This window comes from Brassica oleracea, chromosome C2 (genome assembly GCF_000695525.1).
Source record: "Brassica oleracea var. oleracea cultivar TO1000 chromosome C2, BOL, whole genome shotgun sequence".
Taxonomy (NCBI): domain Eukaryota; kingdom Viridiplantae; phylum Streptophyta; class Magnoliopsida; order Brassicales; family Brassicaceae; genus Brassica; species Brassica oleracea.
The window spans coordinates 16,254,603-16,271,312 of record NC_027749.1 but is presented as its reverse complement, the minus strand read 5'-3'; the positions used below and the strand labels follow the sequence as shown (position 1 = coordinate 16,271,312).

Here is a 16,710-nt window from a genome sequence, read left to right as displayed (position 1 = left end):
AGGATTGTGATTTGAGATAAGGTGTGATTTGGGAGTTTGTGTGTGGTTTGCGAATGAGAGTTGTGGGTATATTTATAGGAAAGCAAGCCTCGTTAATTCCACGTAGGTAAAATCGTCGTTAATACCTCGTAAACAAAAACACGGGCCTTTGTGATTCCTCGCAATTTCCTCGTAAAAAAAAAGACGGGCCTTTGTAACTGCTCGCTATTTCGTCGTAAACTTACGAGGAATTTGCGACGATATGTAATCTTATATATACACCCGAGCGCTCACTCTTTCTTTCCTTTCTACTTCCTCTCTACTTCCTCCCCATTTCGTAGCAATGGTAAGCCTGATTCCTCTCTGATTTGGTTAGATATTAGGTGGTTAGTATAGGGAATTTAGATAGGTTTGCGGATTTTATGTTATTTAGTGTTGATTAGGTGGATAATGTTGGGAAATATATTGTTGATGTTAATTTTAAAAATTTCATTTTTTTCCCAGGTTCGAAAAGGAAGACTTACTGCCCATTACAGAGAGATCTTCGGTGAGCCGGGTAGTCGTTTAGACCCGTCCTCTTCTTCCGCTCCCAGTTCTTCGGGCCAGGAGACTGTCCCGAGACTCAGTACACTCAGAGAGTCTCTGGGTCTACTTCTTCTAGTGCACCATCGGCTCCTCATGTGCCTCCTCCGATGCCTCCTCCTGTGCCTCCTCCGATGGCACCTCCGATGGTTGCCGATATTCATCCTGATCTGATGGTGCCTCCTAGTGCTCCTTACTCGCAGTACACTGTAGAGGACATTCTCAGTCTGCCAGGCAGAGAAGGTTTACCAGTCATCGACCCCGACCGACCGGACGGATCTTTGTGGTATGTTGCATTAATTTTTTTTTAATTCGTTTAAATTTCTTTTATAACATTAAAAATAATTTATATTTTAAATTTGTATTTTCCAGGTGGGGGGTTGACGGATGTCTTGCATCGGACGTAACCGACACGATCAAGGGTTACTTCTCCATGGCACATCCAAACTGGAGTAAGACGCCTCACTACGTCAGAAAGACGTGGTTCAAAATTTACGCTGTAAGTTTCTATTAATTAATTATATATATTTTAATTTTTTCATGATTTATATATATACTTTCTAAAAAACTAATTGTTAATTTATTTTTTCCAACAGCAAAAATATAATTGGGCTTTGGGGATCACTGAGAGGGTGAGGAAGAAGTTTAACGCGAAGGCGAAAGTTCGCTTGTTGGACACGGTCTCCAACTGGAAGGGTGACTGGATCGTGAAGGGGTATGAGCGTGGCAAACCCGCTGAGCTCACCACGGATGTGTGGGATGGCCTCATCCGTTATTGGCGCCTTCCTGATTCGATTAGAATCGCCCAGGCTTGCTCTAACCCCCGTAACACGGTTGATGAGCACGGGAACGGGCCGATGCTTCACACTACGGGCCAAAAACCCCACGCCGGTGTCCGTTTGGAAATGGTAATTAAATATTTTATTAAATAATTTTTTTAATAATTATATTAATTTATTCTAACTTTCTTAACTGTTTTTTTTAGGCCAAAGAGACGGGACATCTCCCGTCTCTTATGGAACTTTACGAGAGGACCCACAAGAACAAGGCGGGCGTATTTGTAGATGGCAAGTCCGAGCAAATCTACAACGACGTAGTTGCTCGGGTTGAAGACCGCCAGACTCAGCTGACCCAGCAGTCTACCGACGGATTACCCGTCACCTTATCCACACTTGAAGTGGATAAGATTTACGAGGAGGTAAATTTTCAAAAAAATTAATTTTTAATTATTCATTTAATTTAACTTTAAATTTTTACTTACAATATTTTTTTTTTGTTTTTAAGGTTGTCCCTAAAAAAAAGGGACGGACGTTGGGTATTGGTTCCGTCAACGATGTTCCGAGAGCGACATCGTCTTATGGTCAGCGACGGGATGATGAAGTCACTGAGCTGCGTAGAGAGTCCGCTCAGCTGCGTAACGAGTTGACCTCGATAAAATCTCGTATGGGTGGAGTCGAGGGCTTCTTGGACGTTATTGCGGCCACAAATCCGGAATGGGAGTCCATGTTGAGGAACATGCGACAACAACATCCCATTCAAGGCGAGTCATCCGACGTACATAACGAGGCGGATGTTACGAGGAGGAGTGATGAATTCTACCGGGCGATGAACGACCCTTAGTTTTTTTTTTTGGTTGTTGTATTATATAAATTCAAAACTTATTTATATATAAAATATTTTCATTTTGATTTATTTTTATTTTAAATTTTAATTTATTATTAAATTAAATAATTTTAATTATTTTTTAATTATATTTTTAAATTCTGTAAAAATAATAAAAACGAAGTAAATTCGTAGCTAATGTACGACCTCTTTACGTGGAAACCTTACGAGGAAATGACGAGAAACAATTAACGACTATTTTACGAGGAAACATTTGCGAGGAAATAACGAGGAAAAGTTTACGAGTATTTTACGAGGAAATCGTTTCGTGGTTGTTACGTGTATTTTGCGAGGAAACTCTTTCAAGGTATTTACGTGTAGGTTACGAGGAACTCATTTCGAGGTATTTACGAGGAATTGTAGCGACGTCTTTGCGTGGAATATTGACGTGGTCTTTACGACGAATCGCCCTACTTCGTCTTTACGACGAAATATATTCCTCGCTAAGTTACGACGAATTAGCGAGGAAATATGTGTTACGACGGACGAGTAACGAGCAAACGCGCTTCCTCGCTATTTCGTCGTAAAGCCTCTTTTACGACGAAATAACGAGGAAAACCGCCCTCGTTAAGGTGATGTTTTCTTGTAGTGATTTACCTATATATTAACTATTTTAAAACATAAAAAAAATTATTAATTACTTATCCATGTTGACATTTATGTAGGAAGATTTGTATCTTCTTCTTTAGAAAATGTTGTGTTTTGTCAGCGTTTGGACATCATGTTTATAATTTTAAAATGACAGAAATAGTATTAATGTGAGATATATAGTTTGAGTTAATCATCGTACATTATTTATAAAATCAGATAAATATATTTTAAGTTAAGTGTGTAACAAAATTATTTATTGGCCAAAATAAGATCAACACCACCAAATGTTAGCGGATGAGATCTGCATGCAGATCAATAAACAAATCAATAAATGTGGTCATATATATATATAATTTTACTCCTACTTCTGTTTTACACTAATAAAATGTGGTGTTGATAAAATTATATATATATATATATATGACCACATTTATTGATCTGGATGCAGATCTCACCCGCTAATATTTGGTGGTGTTGATCTATTTTTTTTTCTTTTTTTGGCCAATAAATAATTTTGCTACATACACTTAACTTAAAATATATTTATCTGACTTTATAAATAATGTACGATGATTATGATTAGCTCAAACTATATAGCTCACATTAATACTATTTTTTGTCATTTTAAAATTATAAACATGATGTTCAATCGCCGACAAACGCACAACATTTTCTAAAGAAGAAGATATAAAGCTTCCTACATAAATATCGGCACAAATAAGTAATTAATAATTTTTATGTTTTAAATAGTCAATATATAGCTAAATGATTGAAATATTGTAAATCTATTGAGAGAAGACAATTTTAAATGGACTCTTAACCGAGAACGAGTATTTATTGAGTTGTACGATCAACTAATATTTATGATCAATTACCGTTTTAAAGATTCTACACCCACTAGTAGAATATTTTGCGGTGATAAGTTCAACCAAGAGTTTAATATTAGTGTAACCTTCCGATTCTCCAAAGAAAAACTCGATCAACTAGAGTGAAAATAGAAGAAGTACAAGTATCTTATGAAAAATTCTAGAGGCATTTTGGTCGATTTTATAACAATTAAGATATTTGTTTTGATATTTTAGTGTAGTTTTTATTGTTTCAATATATAATATACAGTTTTGAACTGCTTTTATCATTCATAATTTATAATAAATTACTTTATCTGCATTTTTCTGGCATGATCTACACTTTATCTACTTGAGCTACACTTATTCCGCTTGATCTTTACTTGTCCCGCTTGATCTGCATTATATGCTTGATCTTCAACGCTTAAAGTGCTTTTACCATTCATATCTGTTGGTTGGTTCAATATATGTAGTCCCCATGATATATATATATACTTCAACTAACATATGTTTCAATAATATATGATGATAAGTGATGTTATGACGAAAATAGTTACCCAGATATTACTCGGTGTTCGTAATTAATTAATTTAAATTAATTTTAAATGCAATCGTAGAATCTATAAATAAAAAAATACAAAAAAAGTTAATTTATTATAAATGTAATGGCTAGATGTGTAAATAAAAATAATAATGTTATCTATATTTTGAAACAATTCTCATTTATATCGTTATTTTGTTTCCGAACCGTACCAAAAAGTATTTCAGTTTTAATAATATATATAAAATTAACGTCTTGCTAACCATATGACATTAAAGATAAGAAATCGTCTAAAATGGCTGGACCATTCTGTCATATTCAGATAATTGGTAATAAGTGATCCGAAGAACAGCGAGTTAATGAAGTTTCAACAAGTGGCACATGACATAAAGCCTCAATCCTGTCACTACTACCAGTCTCTTAAGGTTGATACATCCTGGCTTTAACCAGACGAGTTGGAAGGAAAAGACCAAGACGGGGACATGAAAGATCCAGCAATAGAATGTCTACTGACACCAAGCAGGATATAAACTTAGCGGAACTAGAAAAGATCGAATGAATAATACTAACCATCATCAAACAGCAACACTGAACAAAAGATCCAACAAAAAACATATCTATCGTCTTGCAAAGATGGAGAAAAATGAAACAAAATCTCTTTCAACAACACAAAAAGGAGACTAAAAAAAAACAAAGAAAGCTTAAGCTGCTGATTTCTTAGACTTAGCTGCCAACTGCGTCTCCGGCTACAAATATCGAAAACAACATAACATGAAAATCACTCTTATTAACATGCTTAAATCCGGGATTTAACAATGGGAACAGAGTTAATACCTCTTTCTTGACAGACTCTTCTTTCTCAGACAAAATCAACTCAATGTGGCATGGGTTTGACATGTAAGCTACAAACAAGAAAAGAAACAATGCGAGTCAAACAAGAGAAAAAAAACATAAACCAATGAGAGAAGTGAATTACAAAACTTACGATTGATTCTTCCGTGGGCACGGTAAGTCCTTCTCCTTTGCTTTGCGGCCTGGTTCACTTGGATGTGTGATATGAAGAGGGCATCAACATCCAAACCTTTCACCTCAGCATTGCTCTCAGCGTTCTTAAGCAAATCAAGAACGAACTGAGCAGACTTCGCAGGCCAACGTCCCTGACCATTAGAGTGCCTGTTCTTGGCTTGGGCAGTCCTTCCAACACCTCTGCAGAAACGGGTGAAGGGAATGGCTTGCTTGTGAGCTATCACATCTTCAAGGTACCTCTTCGCCTTGAGCAATGGTAGCTTCCTGATGGCGTGCGCTGTTTCACGGGTGTTCTGTATCAAACAACAAGACAAAAAAAACACTATAAGAACTCATCGACAGAACAAGAAAACCAAACAAAGAACGAGAAATGTGGGATCATTTACTGAACCGTAAGTCACTAAAATAAGACATAAACTAAGAAATCAGTGTACCATCATGTACTGAACCTTTTAGTTGTAATAAAATCAAAACTCAGATTCACCCAATCACGATGACCAATTCAATTTCCCTGAAGTATACGTGAGATCTGTCAAATGCAACAGAGCTCTGCTTTTTCTAAATCAGGTTTTCCTTAGATAAGACTAAACTACCATTCCCTTACATCAAACTCTTAAAAAAAAAAAGACAAGAGAGAATGTTATTACCTTGAAGTGAACCCTAAGGTCGGATCCTCTAGCCTTACAAGCTGCAATGATCAAACGCAGATTTTTAGCAAAAGAATTAATCAAAATCGAATAGAAAAAAGGGTAAAATGGTACTGAGATCAAGGAGGTTTACACTTGGTCTGATTGTCGGGTTCTTGAGAGTACTTCACCTAGCGAAACGCAGAATAACAAAAATCAGAAGGCTGAGTCTAGGTTAAATCTGTGCAATATGAGGTAAAAGAGATGATGCGTGAGAGAAGCTTACCATTGCTGCTAAACGGGAGAATTGGCTGCAGAAACGATGAGAGAAGTGTAACGAAGACTTTATATTAGGCGAAACGACATAAACCCTAATTGGTCTAGGAATGTGGGCCTGTTAATTTCATGGGCTAACCCGTTAATACTTTATGGATTGGCCTATTCTGCTTCTTCCGCTTTGTGACTATCTTCTCTCACTAATGTTAGTACCAAATACGAGGTTTCAGTGGTTACCTATTGGTATGAAAGCCGCTAGAATTTCACGGTATAATATTTTGAGAGGTTTCAGTGGTTCTGATTTCATATTATAAGTTCAAAGATACATAAAATGATCTATAAACGACATGAATTAATATAATGCATTACTGATTTTGAGTCATATGCCACGAAACTTAACATGATACATAGTCGAAATACAACTGTAAACCAATTATGCATTATCTCATAATATTAAAGAGAAATTGATTGAAAGTATCAAACAATGCATCAGGTGTCTGTTTAAGACCTCAAGAACTTGGTGAAAGTCATAAACAGCTTGAACATACATAGTTGAAAAATATGGTGGTTTGCGATGCATATATCGTTCCAATATGAGTACTGTTGATGTTTGAACATTTGCAATGTATGATTGCTTTTCTTTTTTGAAAAAAAAAATAGTAAAAATTCGAGTAATTTGATAATTAAATTAATTTTTATTACATTTTTATTATATTTTTAGTATAATTATTAAAATTTTATTTATCATATTTTAAGTTGAAAGTATTAAAAGAATTTGTGGTGGGTATATATTTTTTTGTTTAAATAGTGAGTATATATGAAAGGGAACATATTAGAAAAATGGAAATAACAATGTTTAACCTATCAAATATGGTGAGAGAGCGCCCTATTGTTCTATACGCACCCCTAATATCTAGACGTCTAAAGTTTCCAAATCTCTCTCTCTCTCTCTCTCTCTCCCCACACCAGTCTCGAAATGAGTACATAGCAGATCCATAACTTTAACAGTCCGCCGATAAGAATGATCCCAAAGCTCTTCTCGAAAGATTCACCTTTGAACACTAGCATCATTAGTGATGTGATTATAGACCAAGTTTACAAGGTAAGCATTATGGTAGTTGTTGATTAAACTTTGATTTGTAATAAGATTTTTGTTGGTTCATGTTCGAATCGCAGGTTCTCGTGATTGGAAATTCTAAGGTTTCAACTTGGTAGAAAGTTGAAACCTTTATTTGGTGACGATTGAGATTATGGGATAAAATTGAAAATTTCTTAATTGATGGTTCTTTATGAGTTATAATGATCTATTGTCAATGTTTTTCTTACACTTTTTTCTGTGAATCAATTACAAGAATCAGTTATGCTTCTTGTTCTACGGTACACTTATGTGACTTCACTGATCTACATTAACAGGAGAAGTTTCGGGAAGAGCACTTATATGACCCAGACCTAGGCAAAACGATGACTCTGATGAAGCTAAAAGTTGACTAGTTTTGGTTGTTATTAAGCTTTTTAAAGATAACATAACTACTGATATATCATTTAATATAATACTAGATTAGTGATTATTTCTGTGGTCCAAAATAAAGGCGACGGCGATGGCGATAGCGATATTTTTTAGGGTTCTGATGGATTTTCGAAATTGGGATCCGGGGAATCGATGGGGATCTGGAGACTACGATCGGATTGGGCATCTTTATTCATCGAGAATCAAAGGGATACGGAAGATTCATGGAGATGCCGAAGGAAAAGATCAGTTAAATCTTAAGGAAGGTTTTAAGGGAAAAGAAAAGATAGGATTCACAGGATATTGGGCGAAGACGAGGGATAGCTATTTGATCTGGTTGAGGGATTTACGACTAAGGAGCTCTATGAGTATTGATGTTATGGATCAAGTCTTACCCGAAGTGAGATTAAGTACGAAGGAATTGGATTTGGGGGNNGGGGGGGTTCAATTGGTTTAATGAGCTCTATGAGTATTGATGTTTTAATTTGTTTTAAGGGTAGAAGGGAAGTAGTTACTGCATTATTATGTTGGTGTGCTTTGATATGCTGGAGTAATAATGTTTCTTGGTTTCCACAGTTTCTTGGGTTGTTAAGGGTCACTGTTTTAAACACTGGTGATGGCTTTTACATCTGGAAATTAAAAAATGGTCATCTTGGGAGAGTCTTTGATATCAATACAGAATCGATGGGGCGTGGAAAATGGAGGAGAGAGATACACGTAACCAAATCCGGAATCTTGCTTCAGTTTTGGCATGTGTGCAGACTCTCTTTTCTTAATTGGCAGGAGCGGAAGAGGTTTGAGAATCAGTGGGTGAAGTTCTATAGGTTACAAAGAAGGCTCGAGGGAGGAGGTTCATGGAGACTGGAGTACGCAAAGGAGATCCAGTACATGAGGGTTATATGGCAGTCATTGCATCAAAATAGAGAGTTTAATGTTGTGTCTGGATTAGTTTTTTGTCTTGATAAGGTGTGATCAGTTTATAAGAGGGTACATATTTCTTTTTGTTCTTGTGTTATAATTTTGTGGAGAGTAAGGTCAATCAGGTCAAACATGACTTTTGTAGTTGTAGACTTTGACGTGCAAACATACAAGGAAGTGTGGTATGTATTAGGCAATTGGTCATACTCAAAAAAATCTCTCTTTGATTCTTCTGTGGATTCTATGGTAAAGTGTTGGTTTGAGGACATGAGGAGGAAACTCACTATTGCTGAGTGGAATGGATTTTTCAATATGTTTAATCCGGAGTTTATTAAAAATTATTCCTCTATGATAATGGATTATGATTGGTATTGTATTATTTCATTGTTAATACAGGTTCCCTTTCGGCACTTTGGGAAGCCTTGGAGGTTTTTGATAATAGAATATAATTTAAAATTGGTTTGTATTCGTGACTGCCAACTATTTTGGAAAAAATGGTACAATGGTTTACATCAGATTGTTGAACTAGGATGGTGTGGTTTTGTTTTACATGGGTTTGGCGAATACTTGGATGCGGTTCTGATATGGTGGCTGTGGGGTTTTGATGTTAAAACATTTCCAGGTATCATTAAACATGTATGTTATGTCTCGATGGAGCAATACAAATATTTTTATATATGGAAATATTAAGTTGGAATGTTAGAGGACTCGAAAGTCATTGGACCATAAGTTATCTCTGGGAGATATGGCACAAACATAAACCAGATTTTTTATTTTTATCTGAAACGAAACAAGATTTCGAATTCGTACAAGGGTTTCAATCACACTATGGATATGATAGGTTGGTTACTGTGGATCCAAATGGGCGGAGCGGCGGTTTGGCTCTTTTTTATAACAACGAATATCAAGTAAAAATCTTATATTCTAGCAACAGAATGATAGATATAGAGGCGGTGGTCAAAGGAAAGCAAGTTTTCCTTACCTTTGTCTATGGGGATCCGGTACAAGAGTTAAGAGAACAGGTATGGGAGAGACTAACTCGGTTTGGATTATCACGATCTGAACTTTGGTTTATTATTGGCGATCTAAATGAGGTTACGGGGAATCATGAAAAGGATGGGGGAGCACTAAGATGTACAACTTCCTTCATTCCTTTTAACAACATGATAAAAAATAGTCGATTACTAGAATTTCCGGCTCGAGGTAATAAACTGTCTTGGCAAGGAAGGAGGGGAAAAGGAAAAGGAGCAGTGATGGTTAGATGTCGATTGGATCGGGCCTTGGCAAATGAGGAATGACATACGCTTTTCCCACGCTCTTACACAGAATATCTGAAGATGGTGGGTTCTAATCACCGTCCTGTGGTTGCTTTTCTGGAGGATAAATTATCACGAAAGAGAAAGGGACAGTTCAGGTTTGATAAGAGATGGGTTGGACAGGAGGGTCTCATGGAATCGATAGTAGCAGGCTGGACAGAAAATCAGGGAGGACAGATTGCGGATGTTGTTACAAAAATTAATAATTGCCGCCATGAAATATCGTCATGGCGAAAAGATAACCATCCATACGGGAAGGACAAAATTAAAGATCTTCAACAGGCATTGGAAGAAGTTCAAATGGATAATAATAGAACACAAGAGGAGATTCTTGAGGTATCCAAGAAGTTACAAAAGGCTTATAAGGATGAGGAGTAATTTGGCACCAGAAAAGCCGAAATATGTGGTATTCATCTGGGGATGTTAATACTAAGTTTTATCATGCCTTAACAAAGCAGCGTAGGGTTAGCAACAAAATAGTGGGACTCCATGATGATATGGGTAATTGGATAACAGAGGAGAATGGAGTTGAGAAGGTGGCGGTTGACCATTTTGATGATTTGTTTAGCACCACTGGTCCAACGGAATTTGATGGCTTTTTGGAAGAGATAGTTCCGTCTATCTCCCCTCAAATGAATCAAATTTTATTAAGACTAGCAACGGAGAAAGAGGTTCGACAAGCTTTATTCATGATGCACCCGGAGAAAGCGCCAGGTCTGGATGGAATGACAGCTCTCTTTTTTCAACATTCCTGGTATGTTATTAAGAAGGATGTGGTTGAGATAGTGAATAATTTTATGGTTACAGGAAATATGGATCCACGTTTAAATATTACTAATATTTGTATGATTTGAAAAATAGAGAGACCTACAAGGGTGACGGAACTAAGGCCGATAAGTCTATGTAATGTTGGTTATATGATCATCTCGAAAGTCTTGTGTCAAAGATTGAAAATTTTCCTACCACAACTAATCTCGGAGACACAATCGGCTTTTGTGGCGGGCAGGTTAATATCAGATAATATTATTATAGCGCAGAGCAGGAAATGTTTCATGGATTGAAAACCAATAAGTCTTGCCAAAACAAGTTTATGGCGATCAAAACAGATATGAGCAAGGCATATGATAGGATAGAGTGGAGTTTTATTGAGGTTCTTCTTCACAAAATGGGATTTGATCCTCGATGGATCAATATAATGTTGGAATGTATATCGTCGGTTCAATATAGGGTACTCCTCAATGGCCAGCCACGAGGTCTCATAACCCCCCAGCGGGGCTTACGTCAAGGGGATCCTTTGTCTCCTTATTTATTCACCATGTGCACTGATGCATTAATTGTGAATATTAAGAAGGCGGAGAGAGCGAAACAATTAACTGGCCTGAAGGTAGCAAGGGCTTGTCCAGCAATTTCTCATTTGCTATTTGCAGATGACAGTCTTTTCTTTTGCAAGGCAAATAAAGAGGAATGTCAAACCATTCTCAGGATTCTAAAGGTATATGAGACGGTCTCAGGGCAACAAATTAATTTCCAGAAATCCTCAATTTAATTTGGACATAAAATTGAAGAATCCAGCCGTCAATTATTGAGAGATATTTTGGGAATCCAGAATATAGGAGGAATGGGATCTTATTTAGGTACAAGTGTTTGGCTTTGTACAAGAGCGCTTGAATAATAGGGTTAATGGATGGACTTTTCGATTCTTGACTAAAGGAGGAAAAGAGGTGATTATAAAATCGGTGGTTACGGCATTGTCAAATCATGTGATGTCTGTTTATCGGTTACCAAAGGCTACAGTTAAAAAGCTAACAAGTGCAGTAGCTCAGTTTTGATGGAGTCCAGGAGGAAGCACAAAAGGTATGCATTGGAAATCATGAGATAAATTATGTGCTCCTAAAGATAATGGTGGATTAGGGTTTAAGGATCTTATTGATTTTAACACGGTGATGCTTGGAAAGCAATTGTGAAGGCTGATTGAGAAGCCAAATACTTTTTTTTCAAGAGTCTTCAAAGGACGGTATTATAGGAATGCTTCACCCTTGGAACCGATCCGTTCATACTCCCCGTCATATGGCTGAAGGAGTATTACTTCTGCTAAATCTTTGGTTTGTAAAGGACTAATTAAAAAGGTGGGAACAAGTTCATCTATCTCAGTATGGAATGATCCTTGGATCCCAGCCACTCGTCCGAGACCAGCAAACAAAAACCTTCAAAACAGTTCCCCGGACCTTACAGTGGATTCTCTCATTAACTCGGAATCCCGAACATGGAATTTACAGGCAATCTGGGCTTTGATAGATCCTCATGATGCACAAATTATAGAAAGTATACCTTTGAGTAGAAATCCGATGGAAGATAGGAATAGATGGCATTTCACTAACAATGGGAAATACTCGGTTCAATCAGGTTATCAAATGGAGCGGGTCTATTCTGATAGGGAAAAACCACCAGAATTTATTGGTCCCACAGTGGATATACTAAAAGCTTTCTGCTGGAAAGTGCGGTGTCCCCCAAAGATAAAACATTTCTTATGGCAAATCCTTTCAGGATGTATAGCGGTAATGAAAAATCTACAAACAAGGGGAATACAAGGGAATATACGTTGTCTCGATGTGGAGATCTGGAGGAATCAATAAACCATGTGTTTTTTGAATGTCCTCCAGCACGTCAAGTATGGGCTTTATCTAAGATACCATCGAACCCCAATATTTTTCCTTTTAGTTCTTTCTTCGCCAACATGGATGACCTATTTTGGAGAGTCAATCCAAGGCTAGATCGATGACCACCAATTTGCATGGATATTGTGGTATATATGGAAAGCTCGGAATAACAAAGTGTTTAGTAATCTGGATATTGATCTAAGGGACACACTGAAAATAGCAGAATTGGTGTAACACCCCGATCCGGCCGACTAGGCCGCGGTCGAAGCCTTACGTCGCTCGGTCCACTTCACAGCTCCCCTAGGTACTTAGTCATTCAACCAACCATCCCCACAGACATAAGTAACCTTTGAGAAGTCTTTGAAAGGATAAGGATATACATCTGGCCTTTTGCTTTGAGAAGTCTTTGAAAGGATAAGGATATACATTTGGCCTTTCTTGGCTCATGCACAATCCGAAATCCTTTTGCCTTATAGGAAATAGTACCAAGTCCATCTTCTAGACTAACAAAGCTCATTAGATCCTAAGTCAATCAACCAACCATCCTCACATGACTTGGAACTGATGAGTCATCATCTGGCCTGACCGGCCTTGGAACTTAACCAGACCTTTTAACCATCGAATCACTCGTACCCTTTTTGGTCCCGATCCGTTCGTACCCTTTCGGTCCCGACCCGTTCGTACACTTTCGGTCACAACCCGTTCACATCCCATGGATCATGATACGTTTGTACCTCTTGGATCACGACACGTTCGTACCTCTTGGATCACAACACGTTCGTACCTCTTGGATCACGACATGATCGCAGATCTTGGATCATGATACATTGCATCCTTGGGATCACGATGCACCCTTTGGTCATTGGTACCTTTTGGTCCTCGTACCTTTTGATACTTGCAACCCTTGGTATCTCGTACCTTTTGGTTACTTGCATCCTTTGGTATCTCACAACCTTTGGTAACTCATGACCCTTGGCAACACGCAACCTTTGGAGACTAGTACCCTTTTGATCCAACCTCTCGGCTATGGTTAGCGATCAACGTAACCAACCATGACACTACCCTTGGACCCTTGGTCCTTTGCGCCTATTTCCCTCCAGGAATAGGTCTTCCTATTGGCCTCAGTGGATTCTATAAGCCACGGCCTCATATGGCTAAAGCCATACCCACCATGAACCGGATCGTGCCCTTATGGCTTGGATCCCGGATTCTGCCCTTCCGGCTTGGATCCTCGGTTCTCATTGGGGGATCCCTTTGTTTAGGACGTGTGTCCTTTGTCTCAGACAGAATGAGACTGAATGATAATGAATGAATTTATCCCTGGACGTCCTCCCTTTATATAGAAAACCAAAGGGCATGTGCGAAGGAACACATCCCTTCCAAGCATCCTTTCGGAACAGATCTTGGCCATCGATTACAATCAACGGTCCAGATTGCACCTGTTGGATCTTGGAGGTTTCCAGATACATCTAGGCACGTCCAACAACATCTAGGCATGTCAAACCCAAGCCCAAACTGATATCCCAAGCCCATGGCCCGACCACAAGAGCCCACCGGCCCGTAGCCACCTTTGGTCGACCATATGGTCCGACCATAGTCCGAACCCGGCCCAACTGCCCGAGACCCAAACACTCAGTCCAGCTGAGTTGATCTGACTCCCAGCTGACCCAGCTGAGTGAGCTAGTAGCTCAGCTAGTTGAGCTGACATAACTTGGACCGAGCTAGACTGCACTGGATCGAGCTTTGTTCAGCTGATCGAGCTACTCGTCTACATCGTCCAGCTATTGTAAAACTCTCCCAACTTGTTCTCTTCATCCTATTCAATCCTTCTAAGTCCTTTGATCCATTTATTGACATAGACCCATGATCCATTCTGATAATTTCACTCATCCCACCTTGTTCACGATCAATTCTCTTGATCTGAACAAAGGCAGTCTCGTTTCTATCGAAACGTCTAGGCCATATGTCAAGATCTCGGGACAGGGATGCGACAAGTAACACCCCGATCTGGCCGACTAGGCCGTGGTCGAAGCCTTACGTCGCTCGGTCCACTTTCTGGCCGAACCTCTTAATTTTCGCCTTTTAATTATAATATCGCCTAAAGGCGAGGGCTAACTTAGACCTTAGCTAAAGATTTCATAAGTCCTTTATAGCTTAGATCCTTTCAATATATACGCAGCGGATTATTCTCTAATTAACCATTGGTCTAAAACCAATCTAACACTTGTCTGGTCGAATCACCTTAGCTTTGGTCAGTGTACTCAACTACCAATTAGCTTAAAGGTCAATCCTAAACCCAAACCAAGTCATACGATTCTGAGGTTCCTTTCCCCTAAAGCATTATTTCTAGATCTATGCAAGTATTGCAAGACTTTACCTTTGCCACATCTACGGAGCTTAAAGGTCCTCCATTGACTCGAATTGCTCTTGCTTGACAGCTGGACCACGATCACTCAATGATCTTACTTAAAGTCCTTCTCCGAATAGGTCGTGGCCTGATCCTTGTCCTTTACTGGACTTGATCATTCTCAACCTTAGGTCAAACTCCGACTTGGTTGTACTGCGCCCATGGTCCTCTCTCGGACCCGGTCAACTTCGGCTCTGCCATCTCGGCGGGAGCCAACAGAAACGGACTCTTGGACAGCGGAGCTGTCCCTGGCTCTAGTTCAATCATAAATGGATCCGACCTATCAGGGGGGACACCCTGTAGCGACTGGAACACTCTGGGAACTTAGACACCAACGAATCCTCTGAAAGGTCTTTCAGACAGACAGAACTGCCAAGCTCTGTAGTTGTAATTGTAGCCAAAAAGGACTGACAACCCTGTTTCAGCATCCGAATCGCTCGAACTGTTGAAACCACTACTTTCTCTTGAGCCGGACACAGACATTGGTACTGGATCGGATGAAGCCCAGTCTCCAATTGCCACGAACTTTATGGCAATCGAGAGTGGCCTGATACTTTCCCAACCAGTCCATACCTAGGATCACTTCGTGATTCTTTAGGTGGACACAGACAGATTCACAGGGAATACCTTTCCCTGAATTGACACTGGGATATTTGACATGAGACCTAATGAGTTCCTGGCTTGCCCACCGGCTACCCTCACTATCCCAAAATCATCACCAGCGTCCAGACAGAATAGACCCTTTCCGACTAGTTCCCGGACTCACAAAACCTATGTGTAGTCCCTGTGTCGGAAAGTACGTGGATTATTACACCACCAATCATGAGGGTTCCTATCAGAGACCCCCATCAGAATCCCCTAGACATTCTAGGTTCCAGACCAAGCATTTCTGCTTGAGGGCCCTAGCAGATATGAACTCGTTTGGTAAGCCAACCCTGGTCCATCCCTGGACTCGATTGCATACCACCATGGTCCATCCGCTAGGTCACTCGCCATACTGGTCGAGCCCTATCCGATCCATATGGATCCTTAAGGAGTGATGTCTCTTGTTGAGTCCTGGTAGACTCCTGCAAATCCCTTAGCAACCAAGCTTTAGTGGATTGCCTTGTTCCCCAAACCACTCAACCGTAAACATAAACTACCTTAGACTGATTCACAACATCTTGTTGTAATCATATACCACTGTCTCATGGAAAAATACTTTGGTTCATGACCATACCATGAAGGACGTCCCATAACATCCCTCATTGCATTCCCAATAACTTCAATACTTCCACTTCCATTGGGTACCTAGATGAGTAGGATTTCGGTTTGATCACACATTTGGAAAACGTCCCATACCATTCTCCAAAGCGTATTACTTTTGCGAATGCTGACACCACTCACAAGAGCAATTATAATATACCTGAATCCCCATCATACTAAGATACTTAACATCTTGTTCTTTCATTGATTGAAACGAACATCTTGAGTTTCCTCATTCTTTCCTTGGACGGATTCAGATTGGAATTGGTTCATTCCATCCAACTAGATTTAAGGAAACCAACCTTGACTTGTACCGAGTCCTAGCTGATCCATCTGATCACAAGTCCACTCGTGTACTGGTCATGTAGTGTTTCCCTTGAGTCAGATTTAACATTGCATATGCTCACTTATTATGAACGGCCACTAAGGAATAACACTTGTCTTCAGTAGAGTGCTGCACGTTTATTTCAAACTAAGCCACTCTCTGGTCCATGTTACTTCCGTTGTCCAGGTCATCCATAGATAAATCTCG

The 16,710-nt window shown here is 39.1% G+C and overlaps 1 protein-coding gene and 1 long non-coding RNA gene across 2 annotated transcripts; one reads left to right on the top strand and one right to left on the bottom strand.

Moving 5' to 3' along the window:
• Positions 1-4,742: 4,742 nt before the first annotated feature.
• LOC106323561 (60S ribosomal protein L17-2-like) lies at positions 4,743-6,678 on the bottom strand. The gene is made up of 7 exons (XM_013761663.1): positions 6,637-6,678; positions 6,139-6,246; positions 6,007-6,043; positions 5,874-5,914; positions 5,186-5,519; positions 5,035-5,102; positions 4,743-4,946 (listed from the first exon to the last, which is right to left on the bottom strand). The coding sequence occupies exons 1-7, from the start codon at positions 6,676-6,678 to the stop codon at positions 4,902-4,904; spliced, it is 675 nt and encodes a 224-aa protein (XP_013617117.1). The 3' UTR covers positions 4,743-4,901.
• Positions 6,679-6,988: 310 nt separating this feature from the next.
• On the top strand, positions 6,989-8,819 carry LOC106324846. Its single transcript, XR_001266745.1, has 2 exons — positions 6,989-7,230; positions 7,542-8,819. It is a non-coding gene; the product is annotated as an uncharacterized LOC106324846 (long non-coding RNA).
• Positions 8,820-16,710: the final 7,891 nt, after the last annotated feature.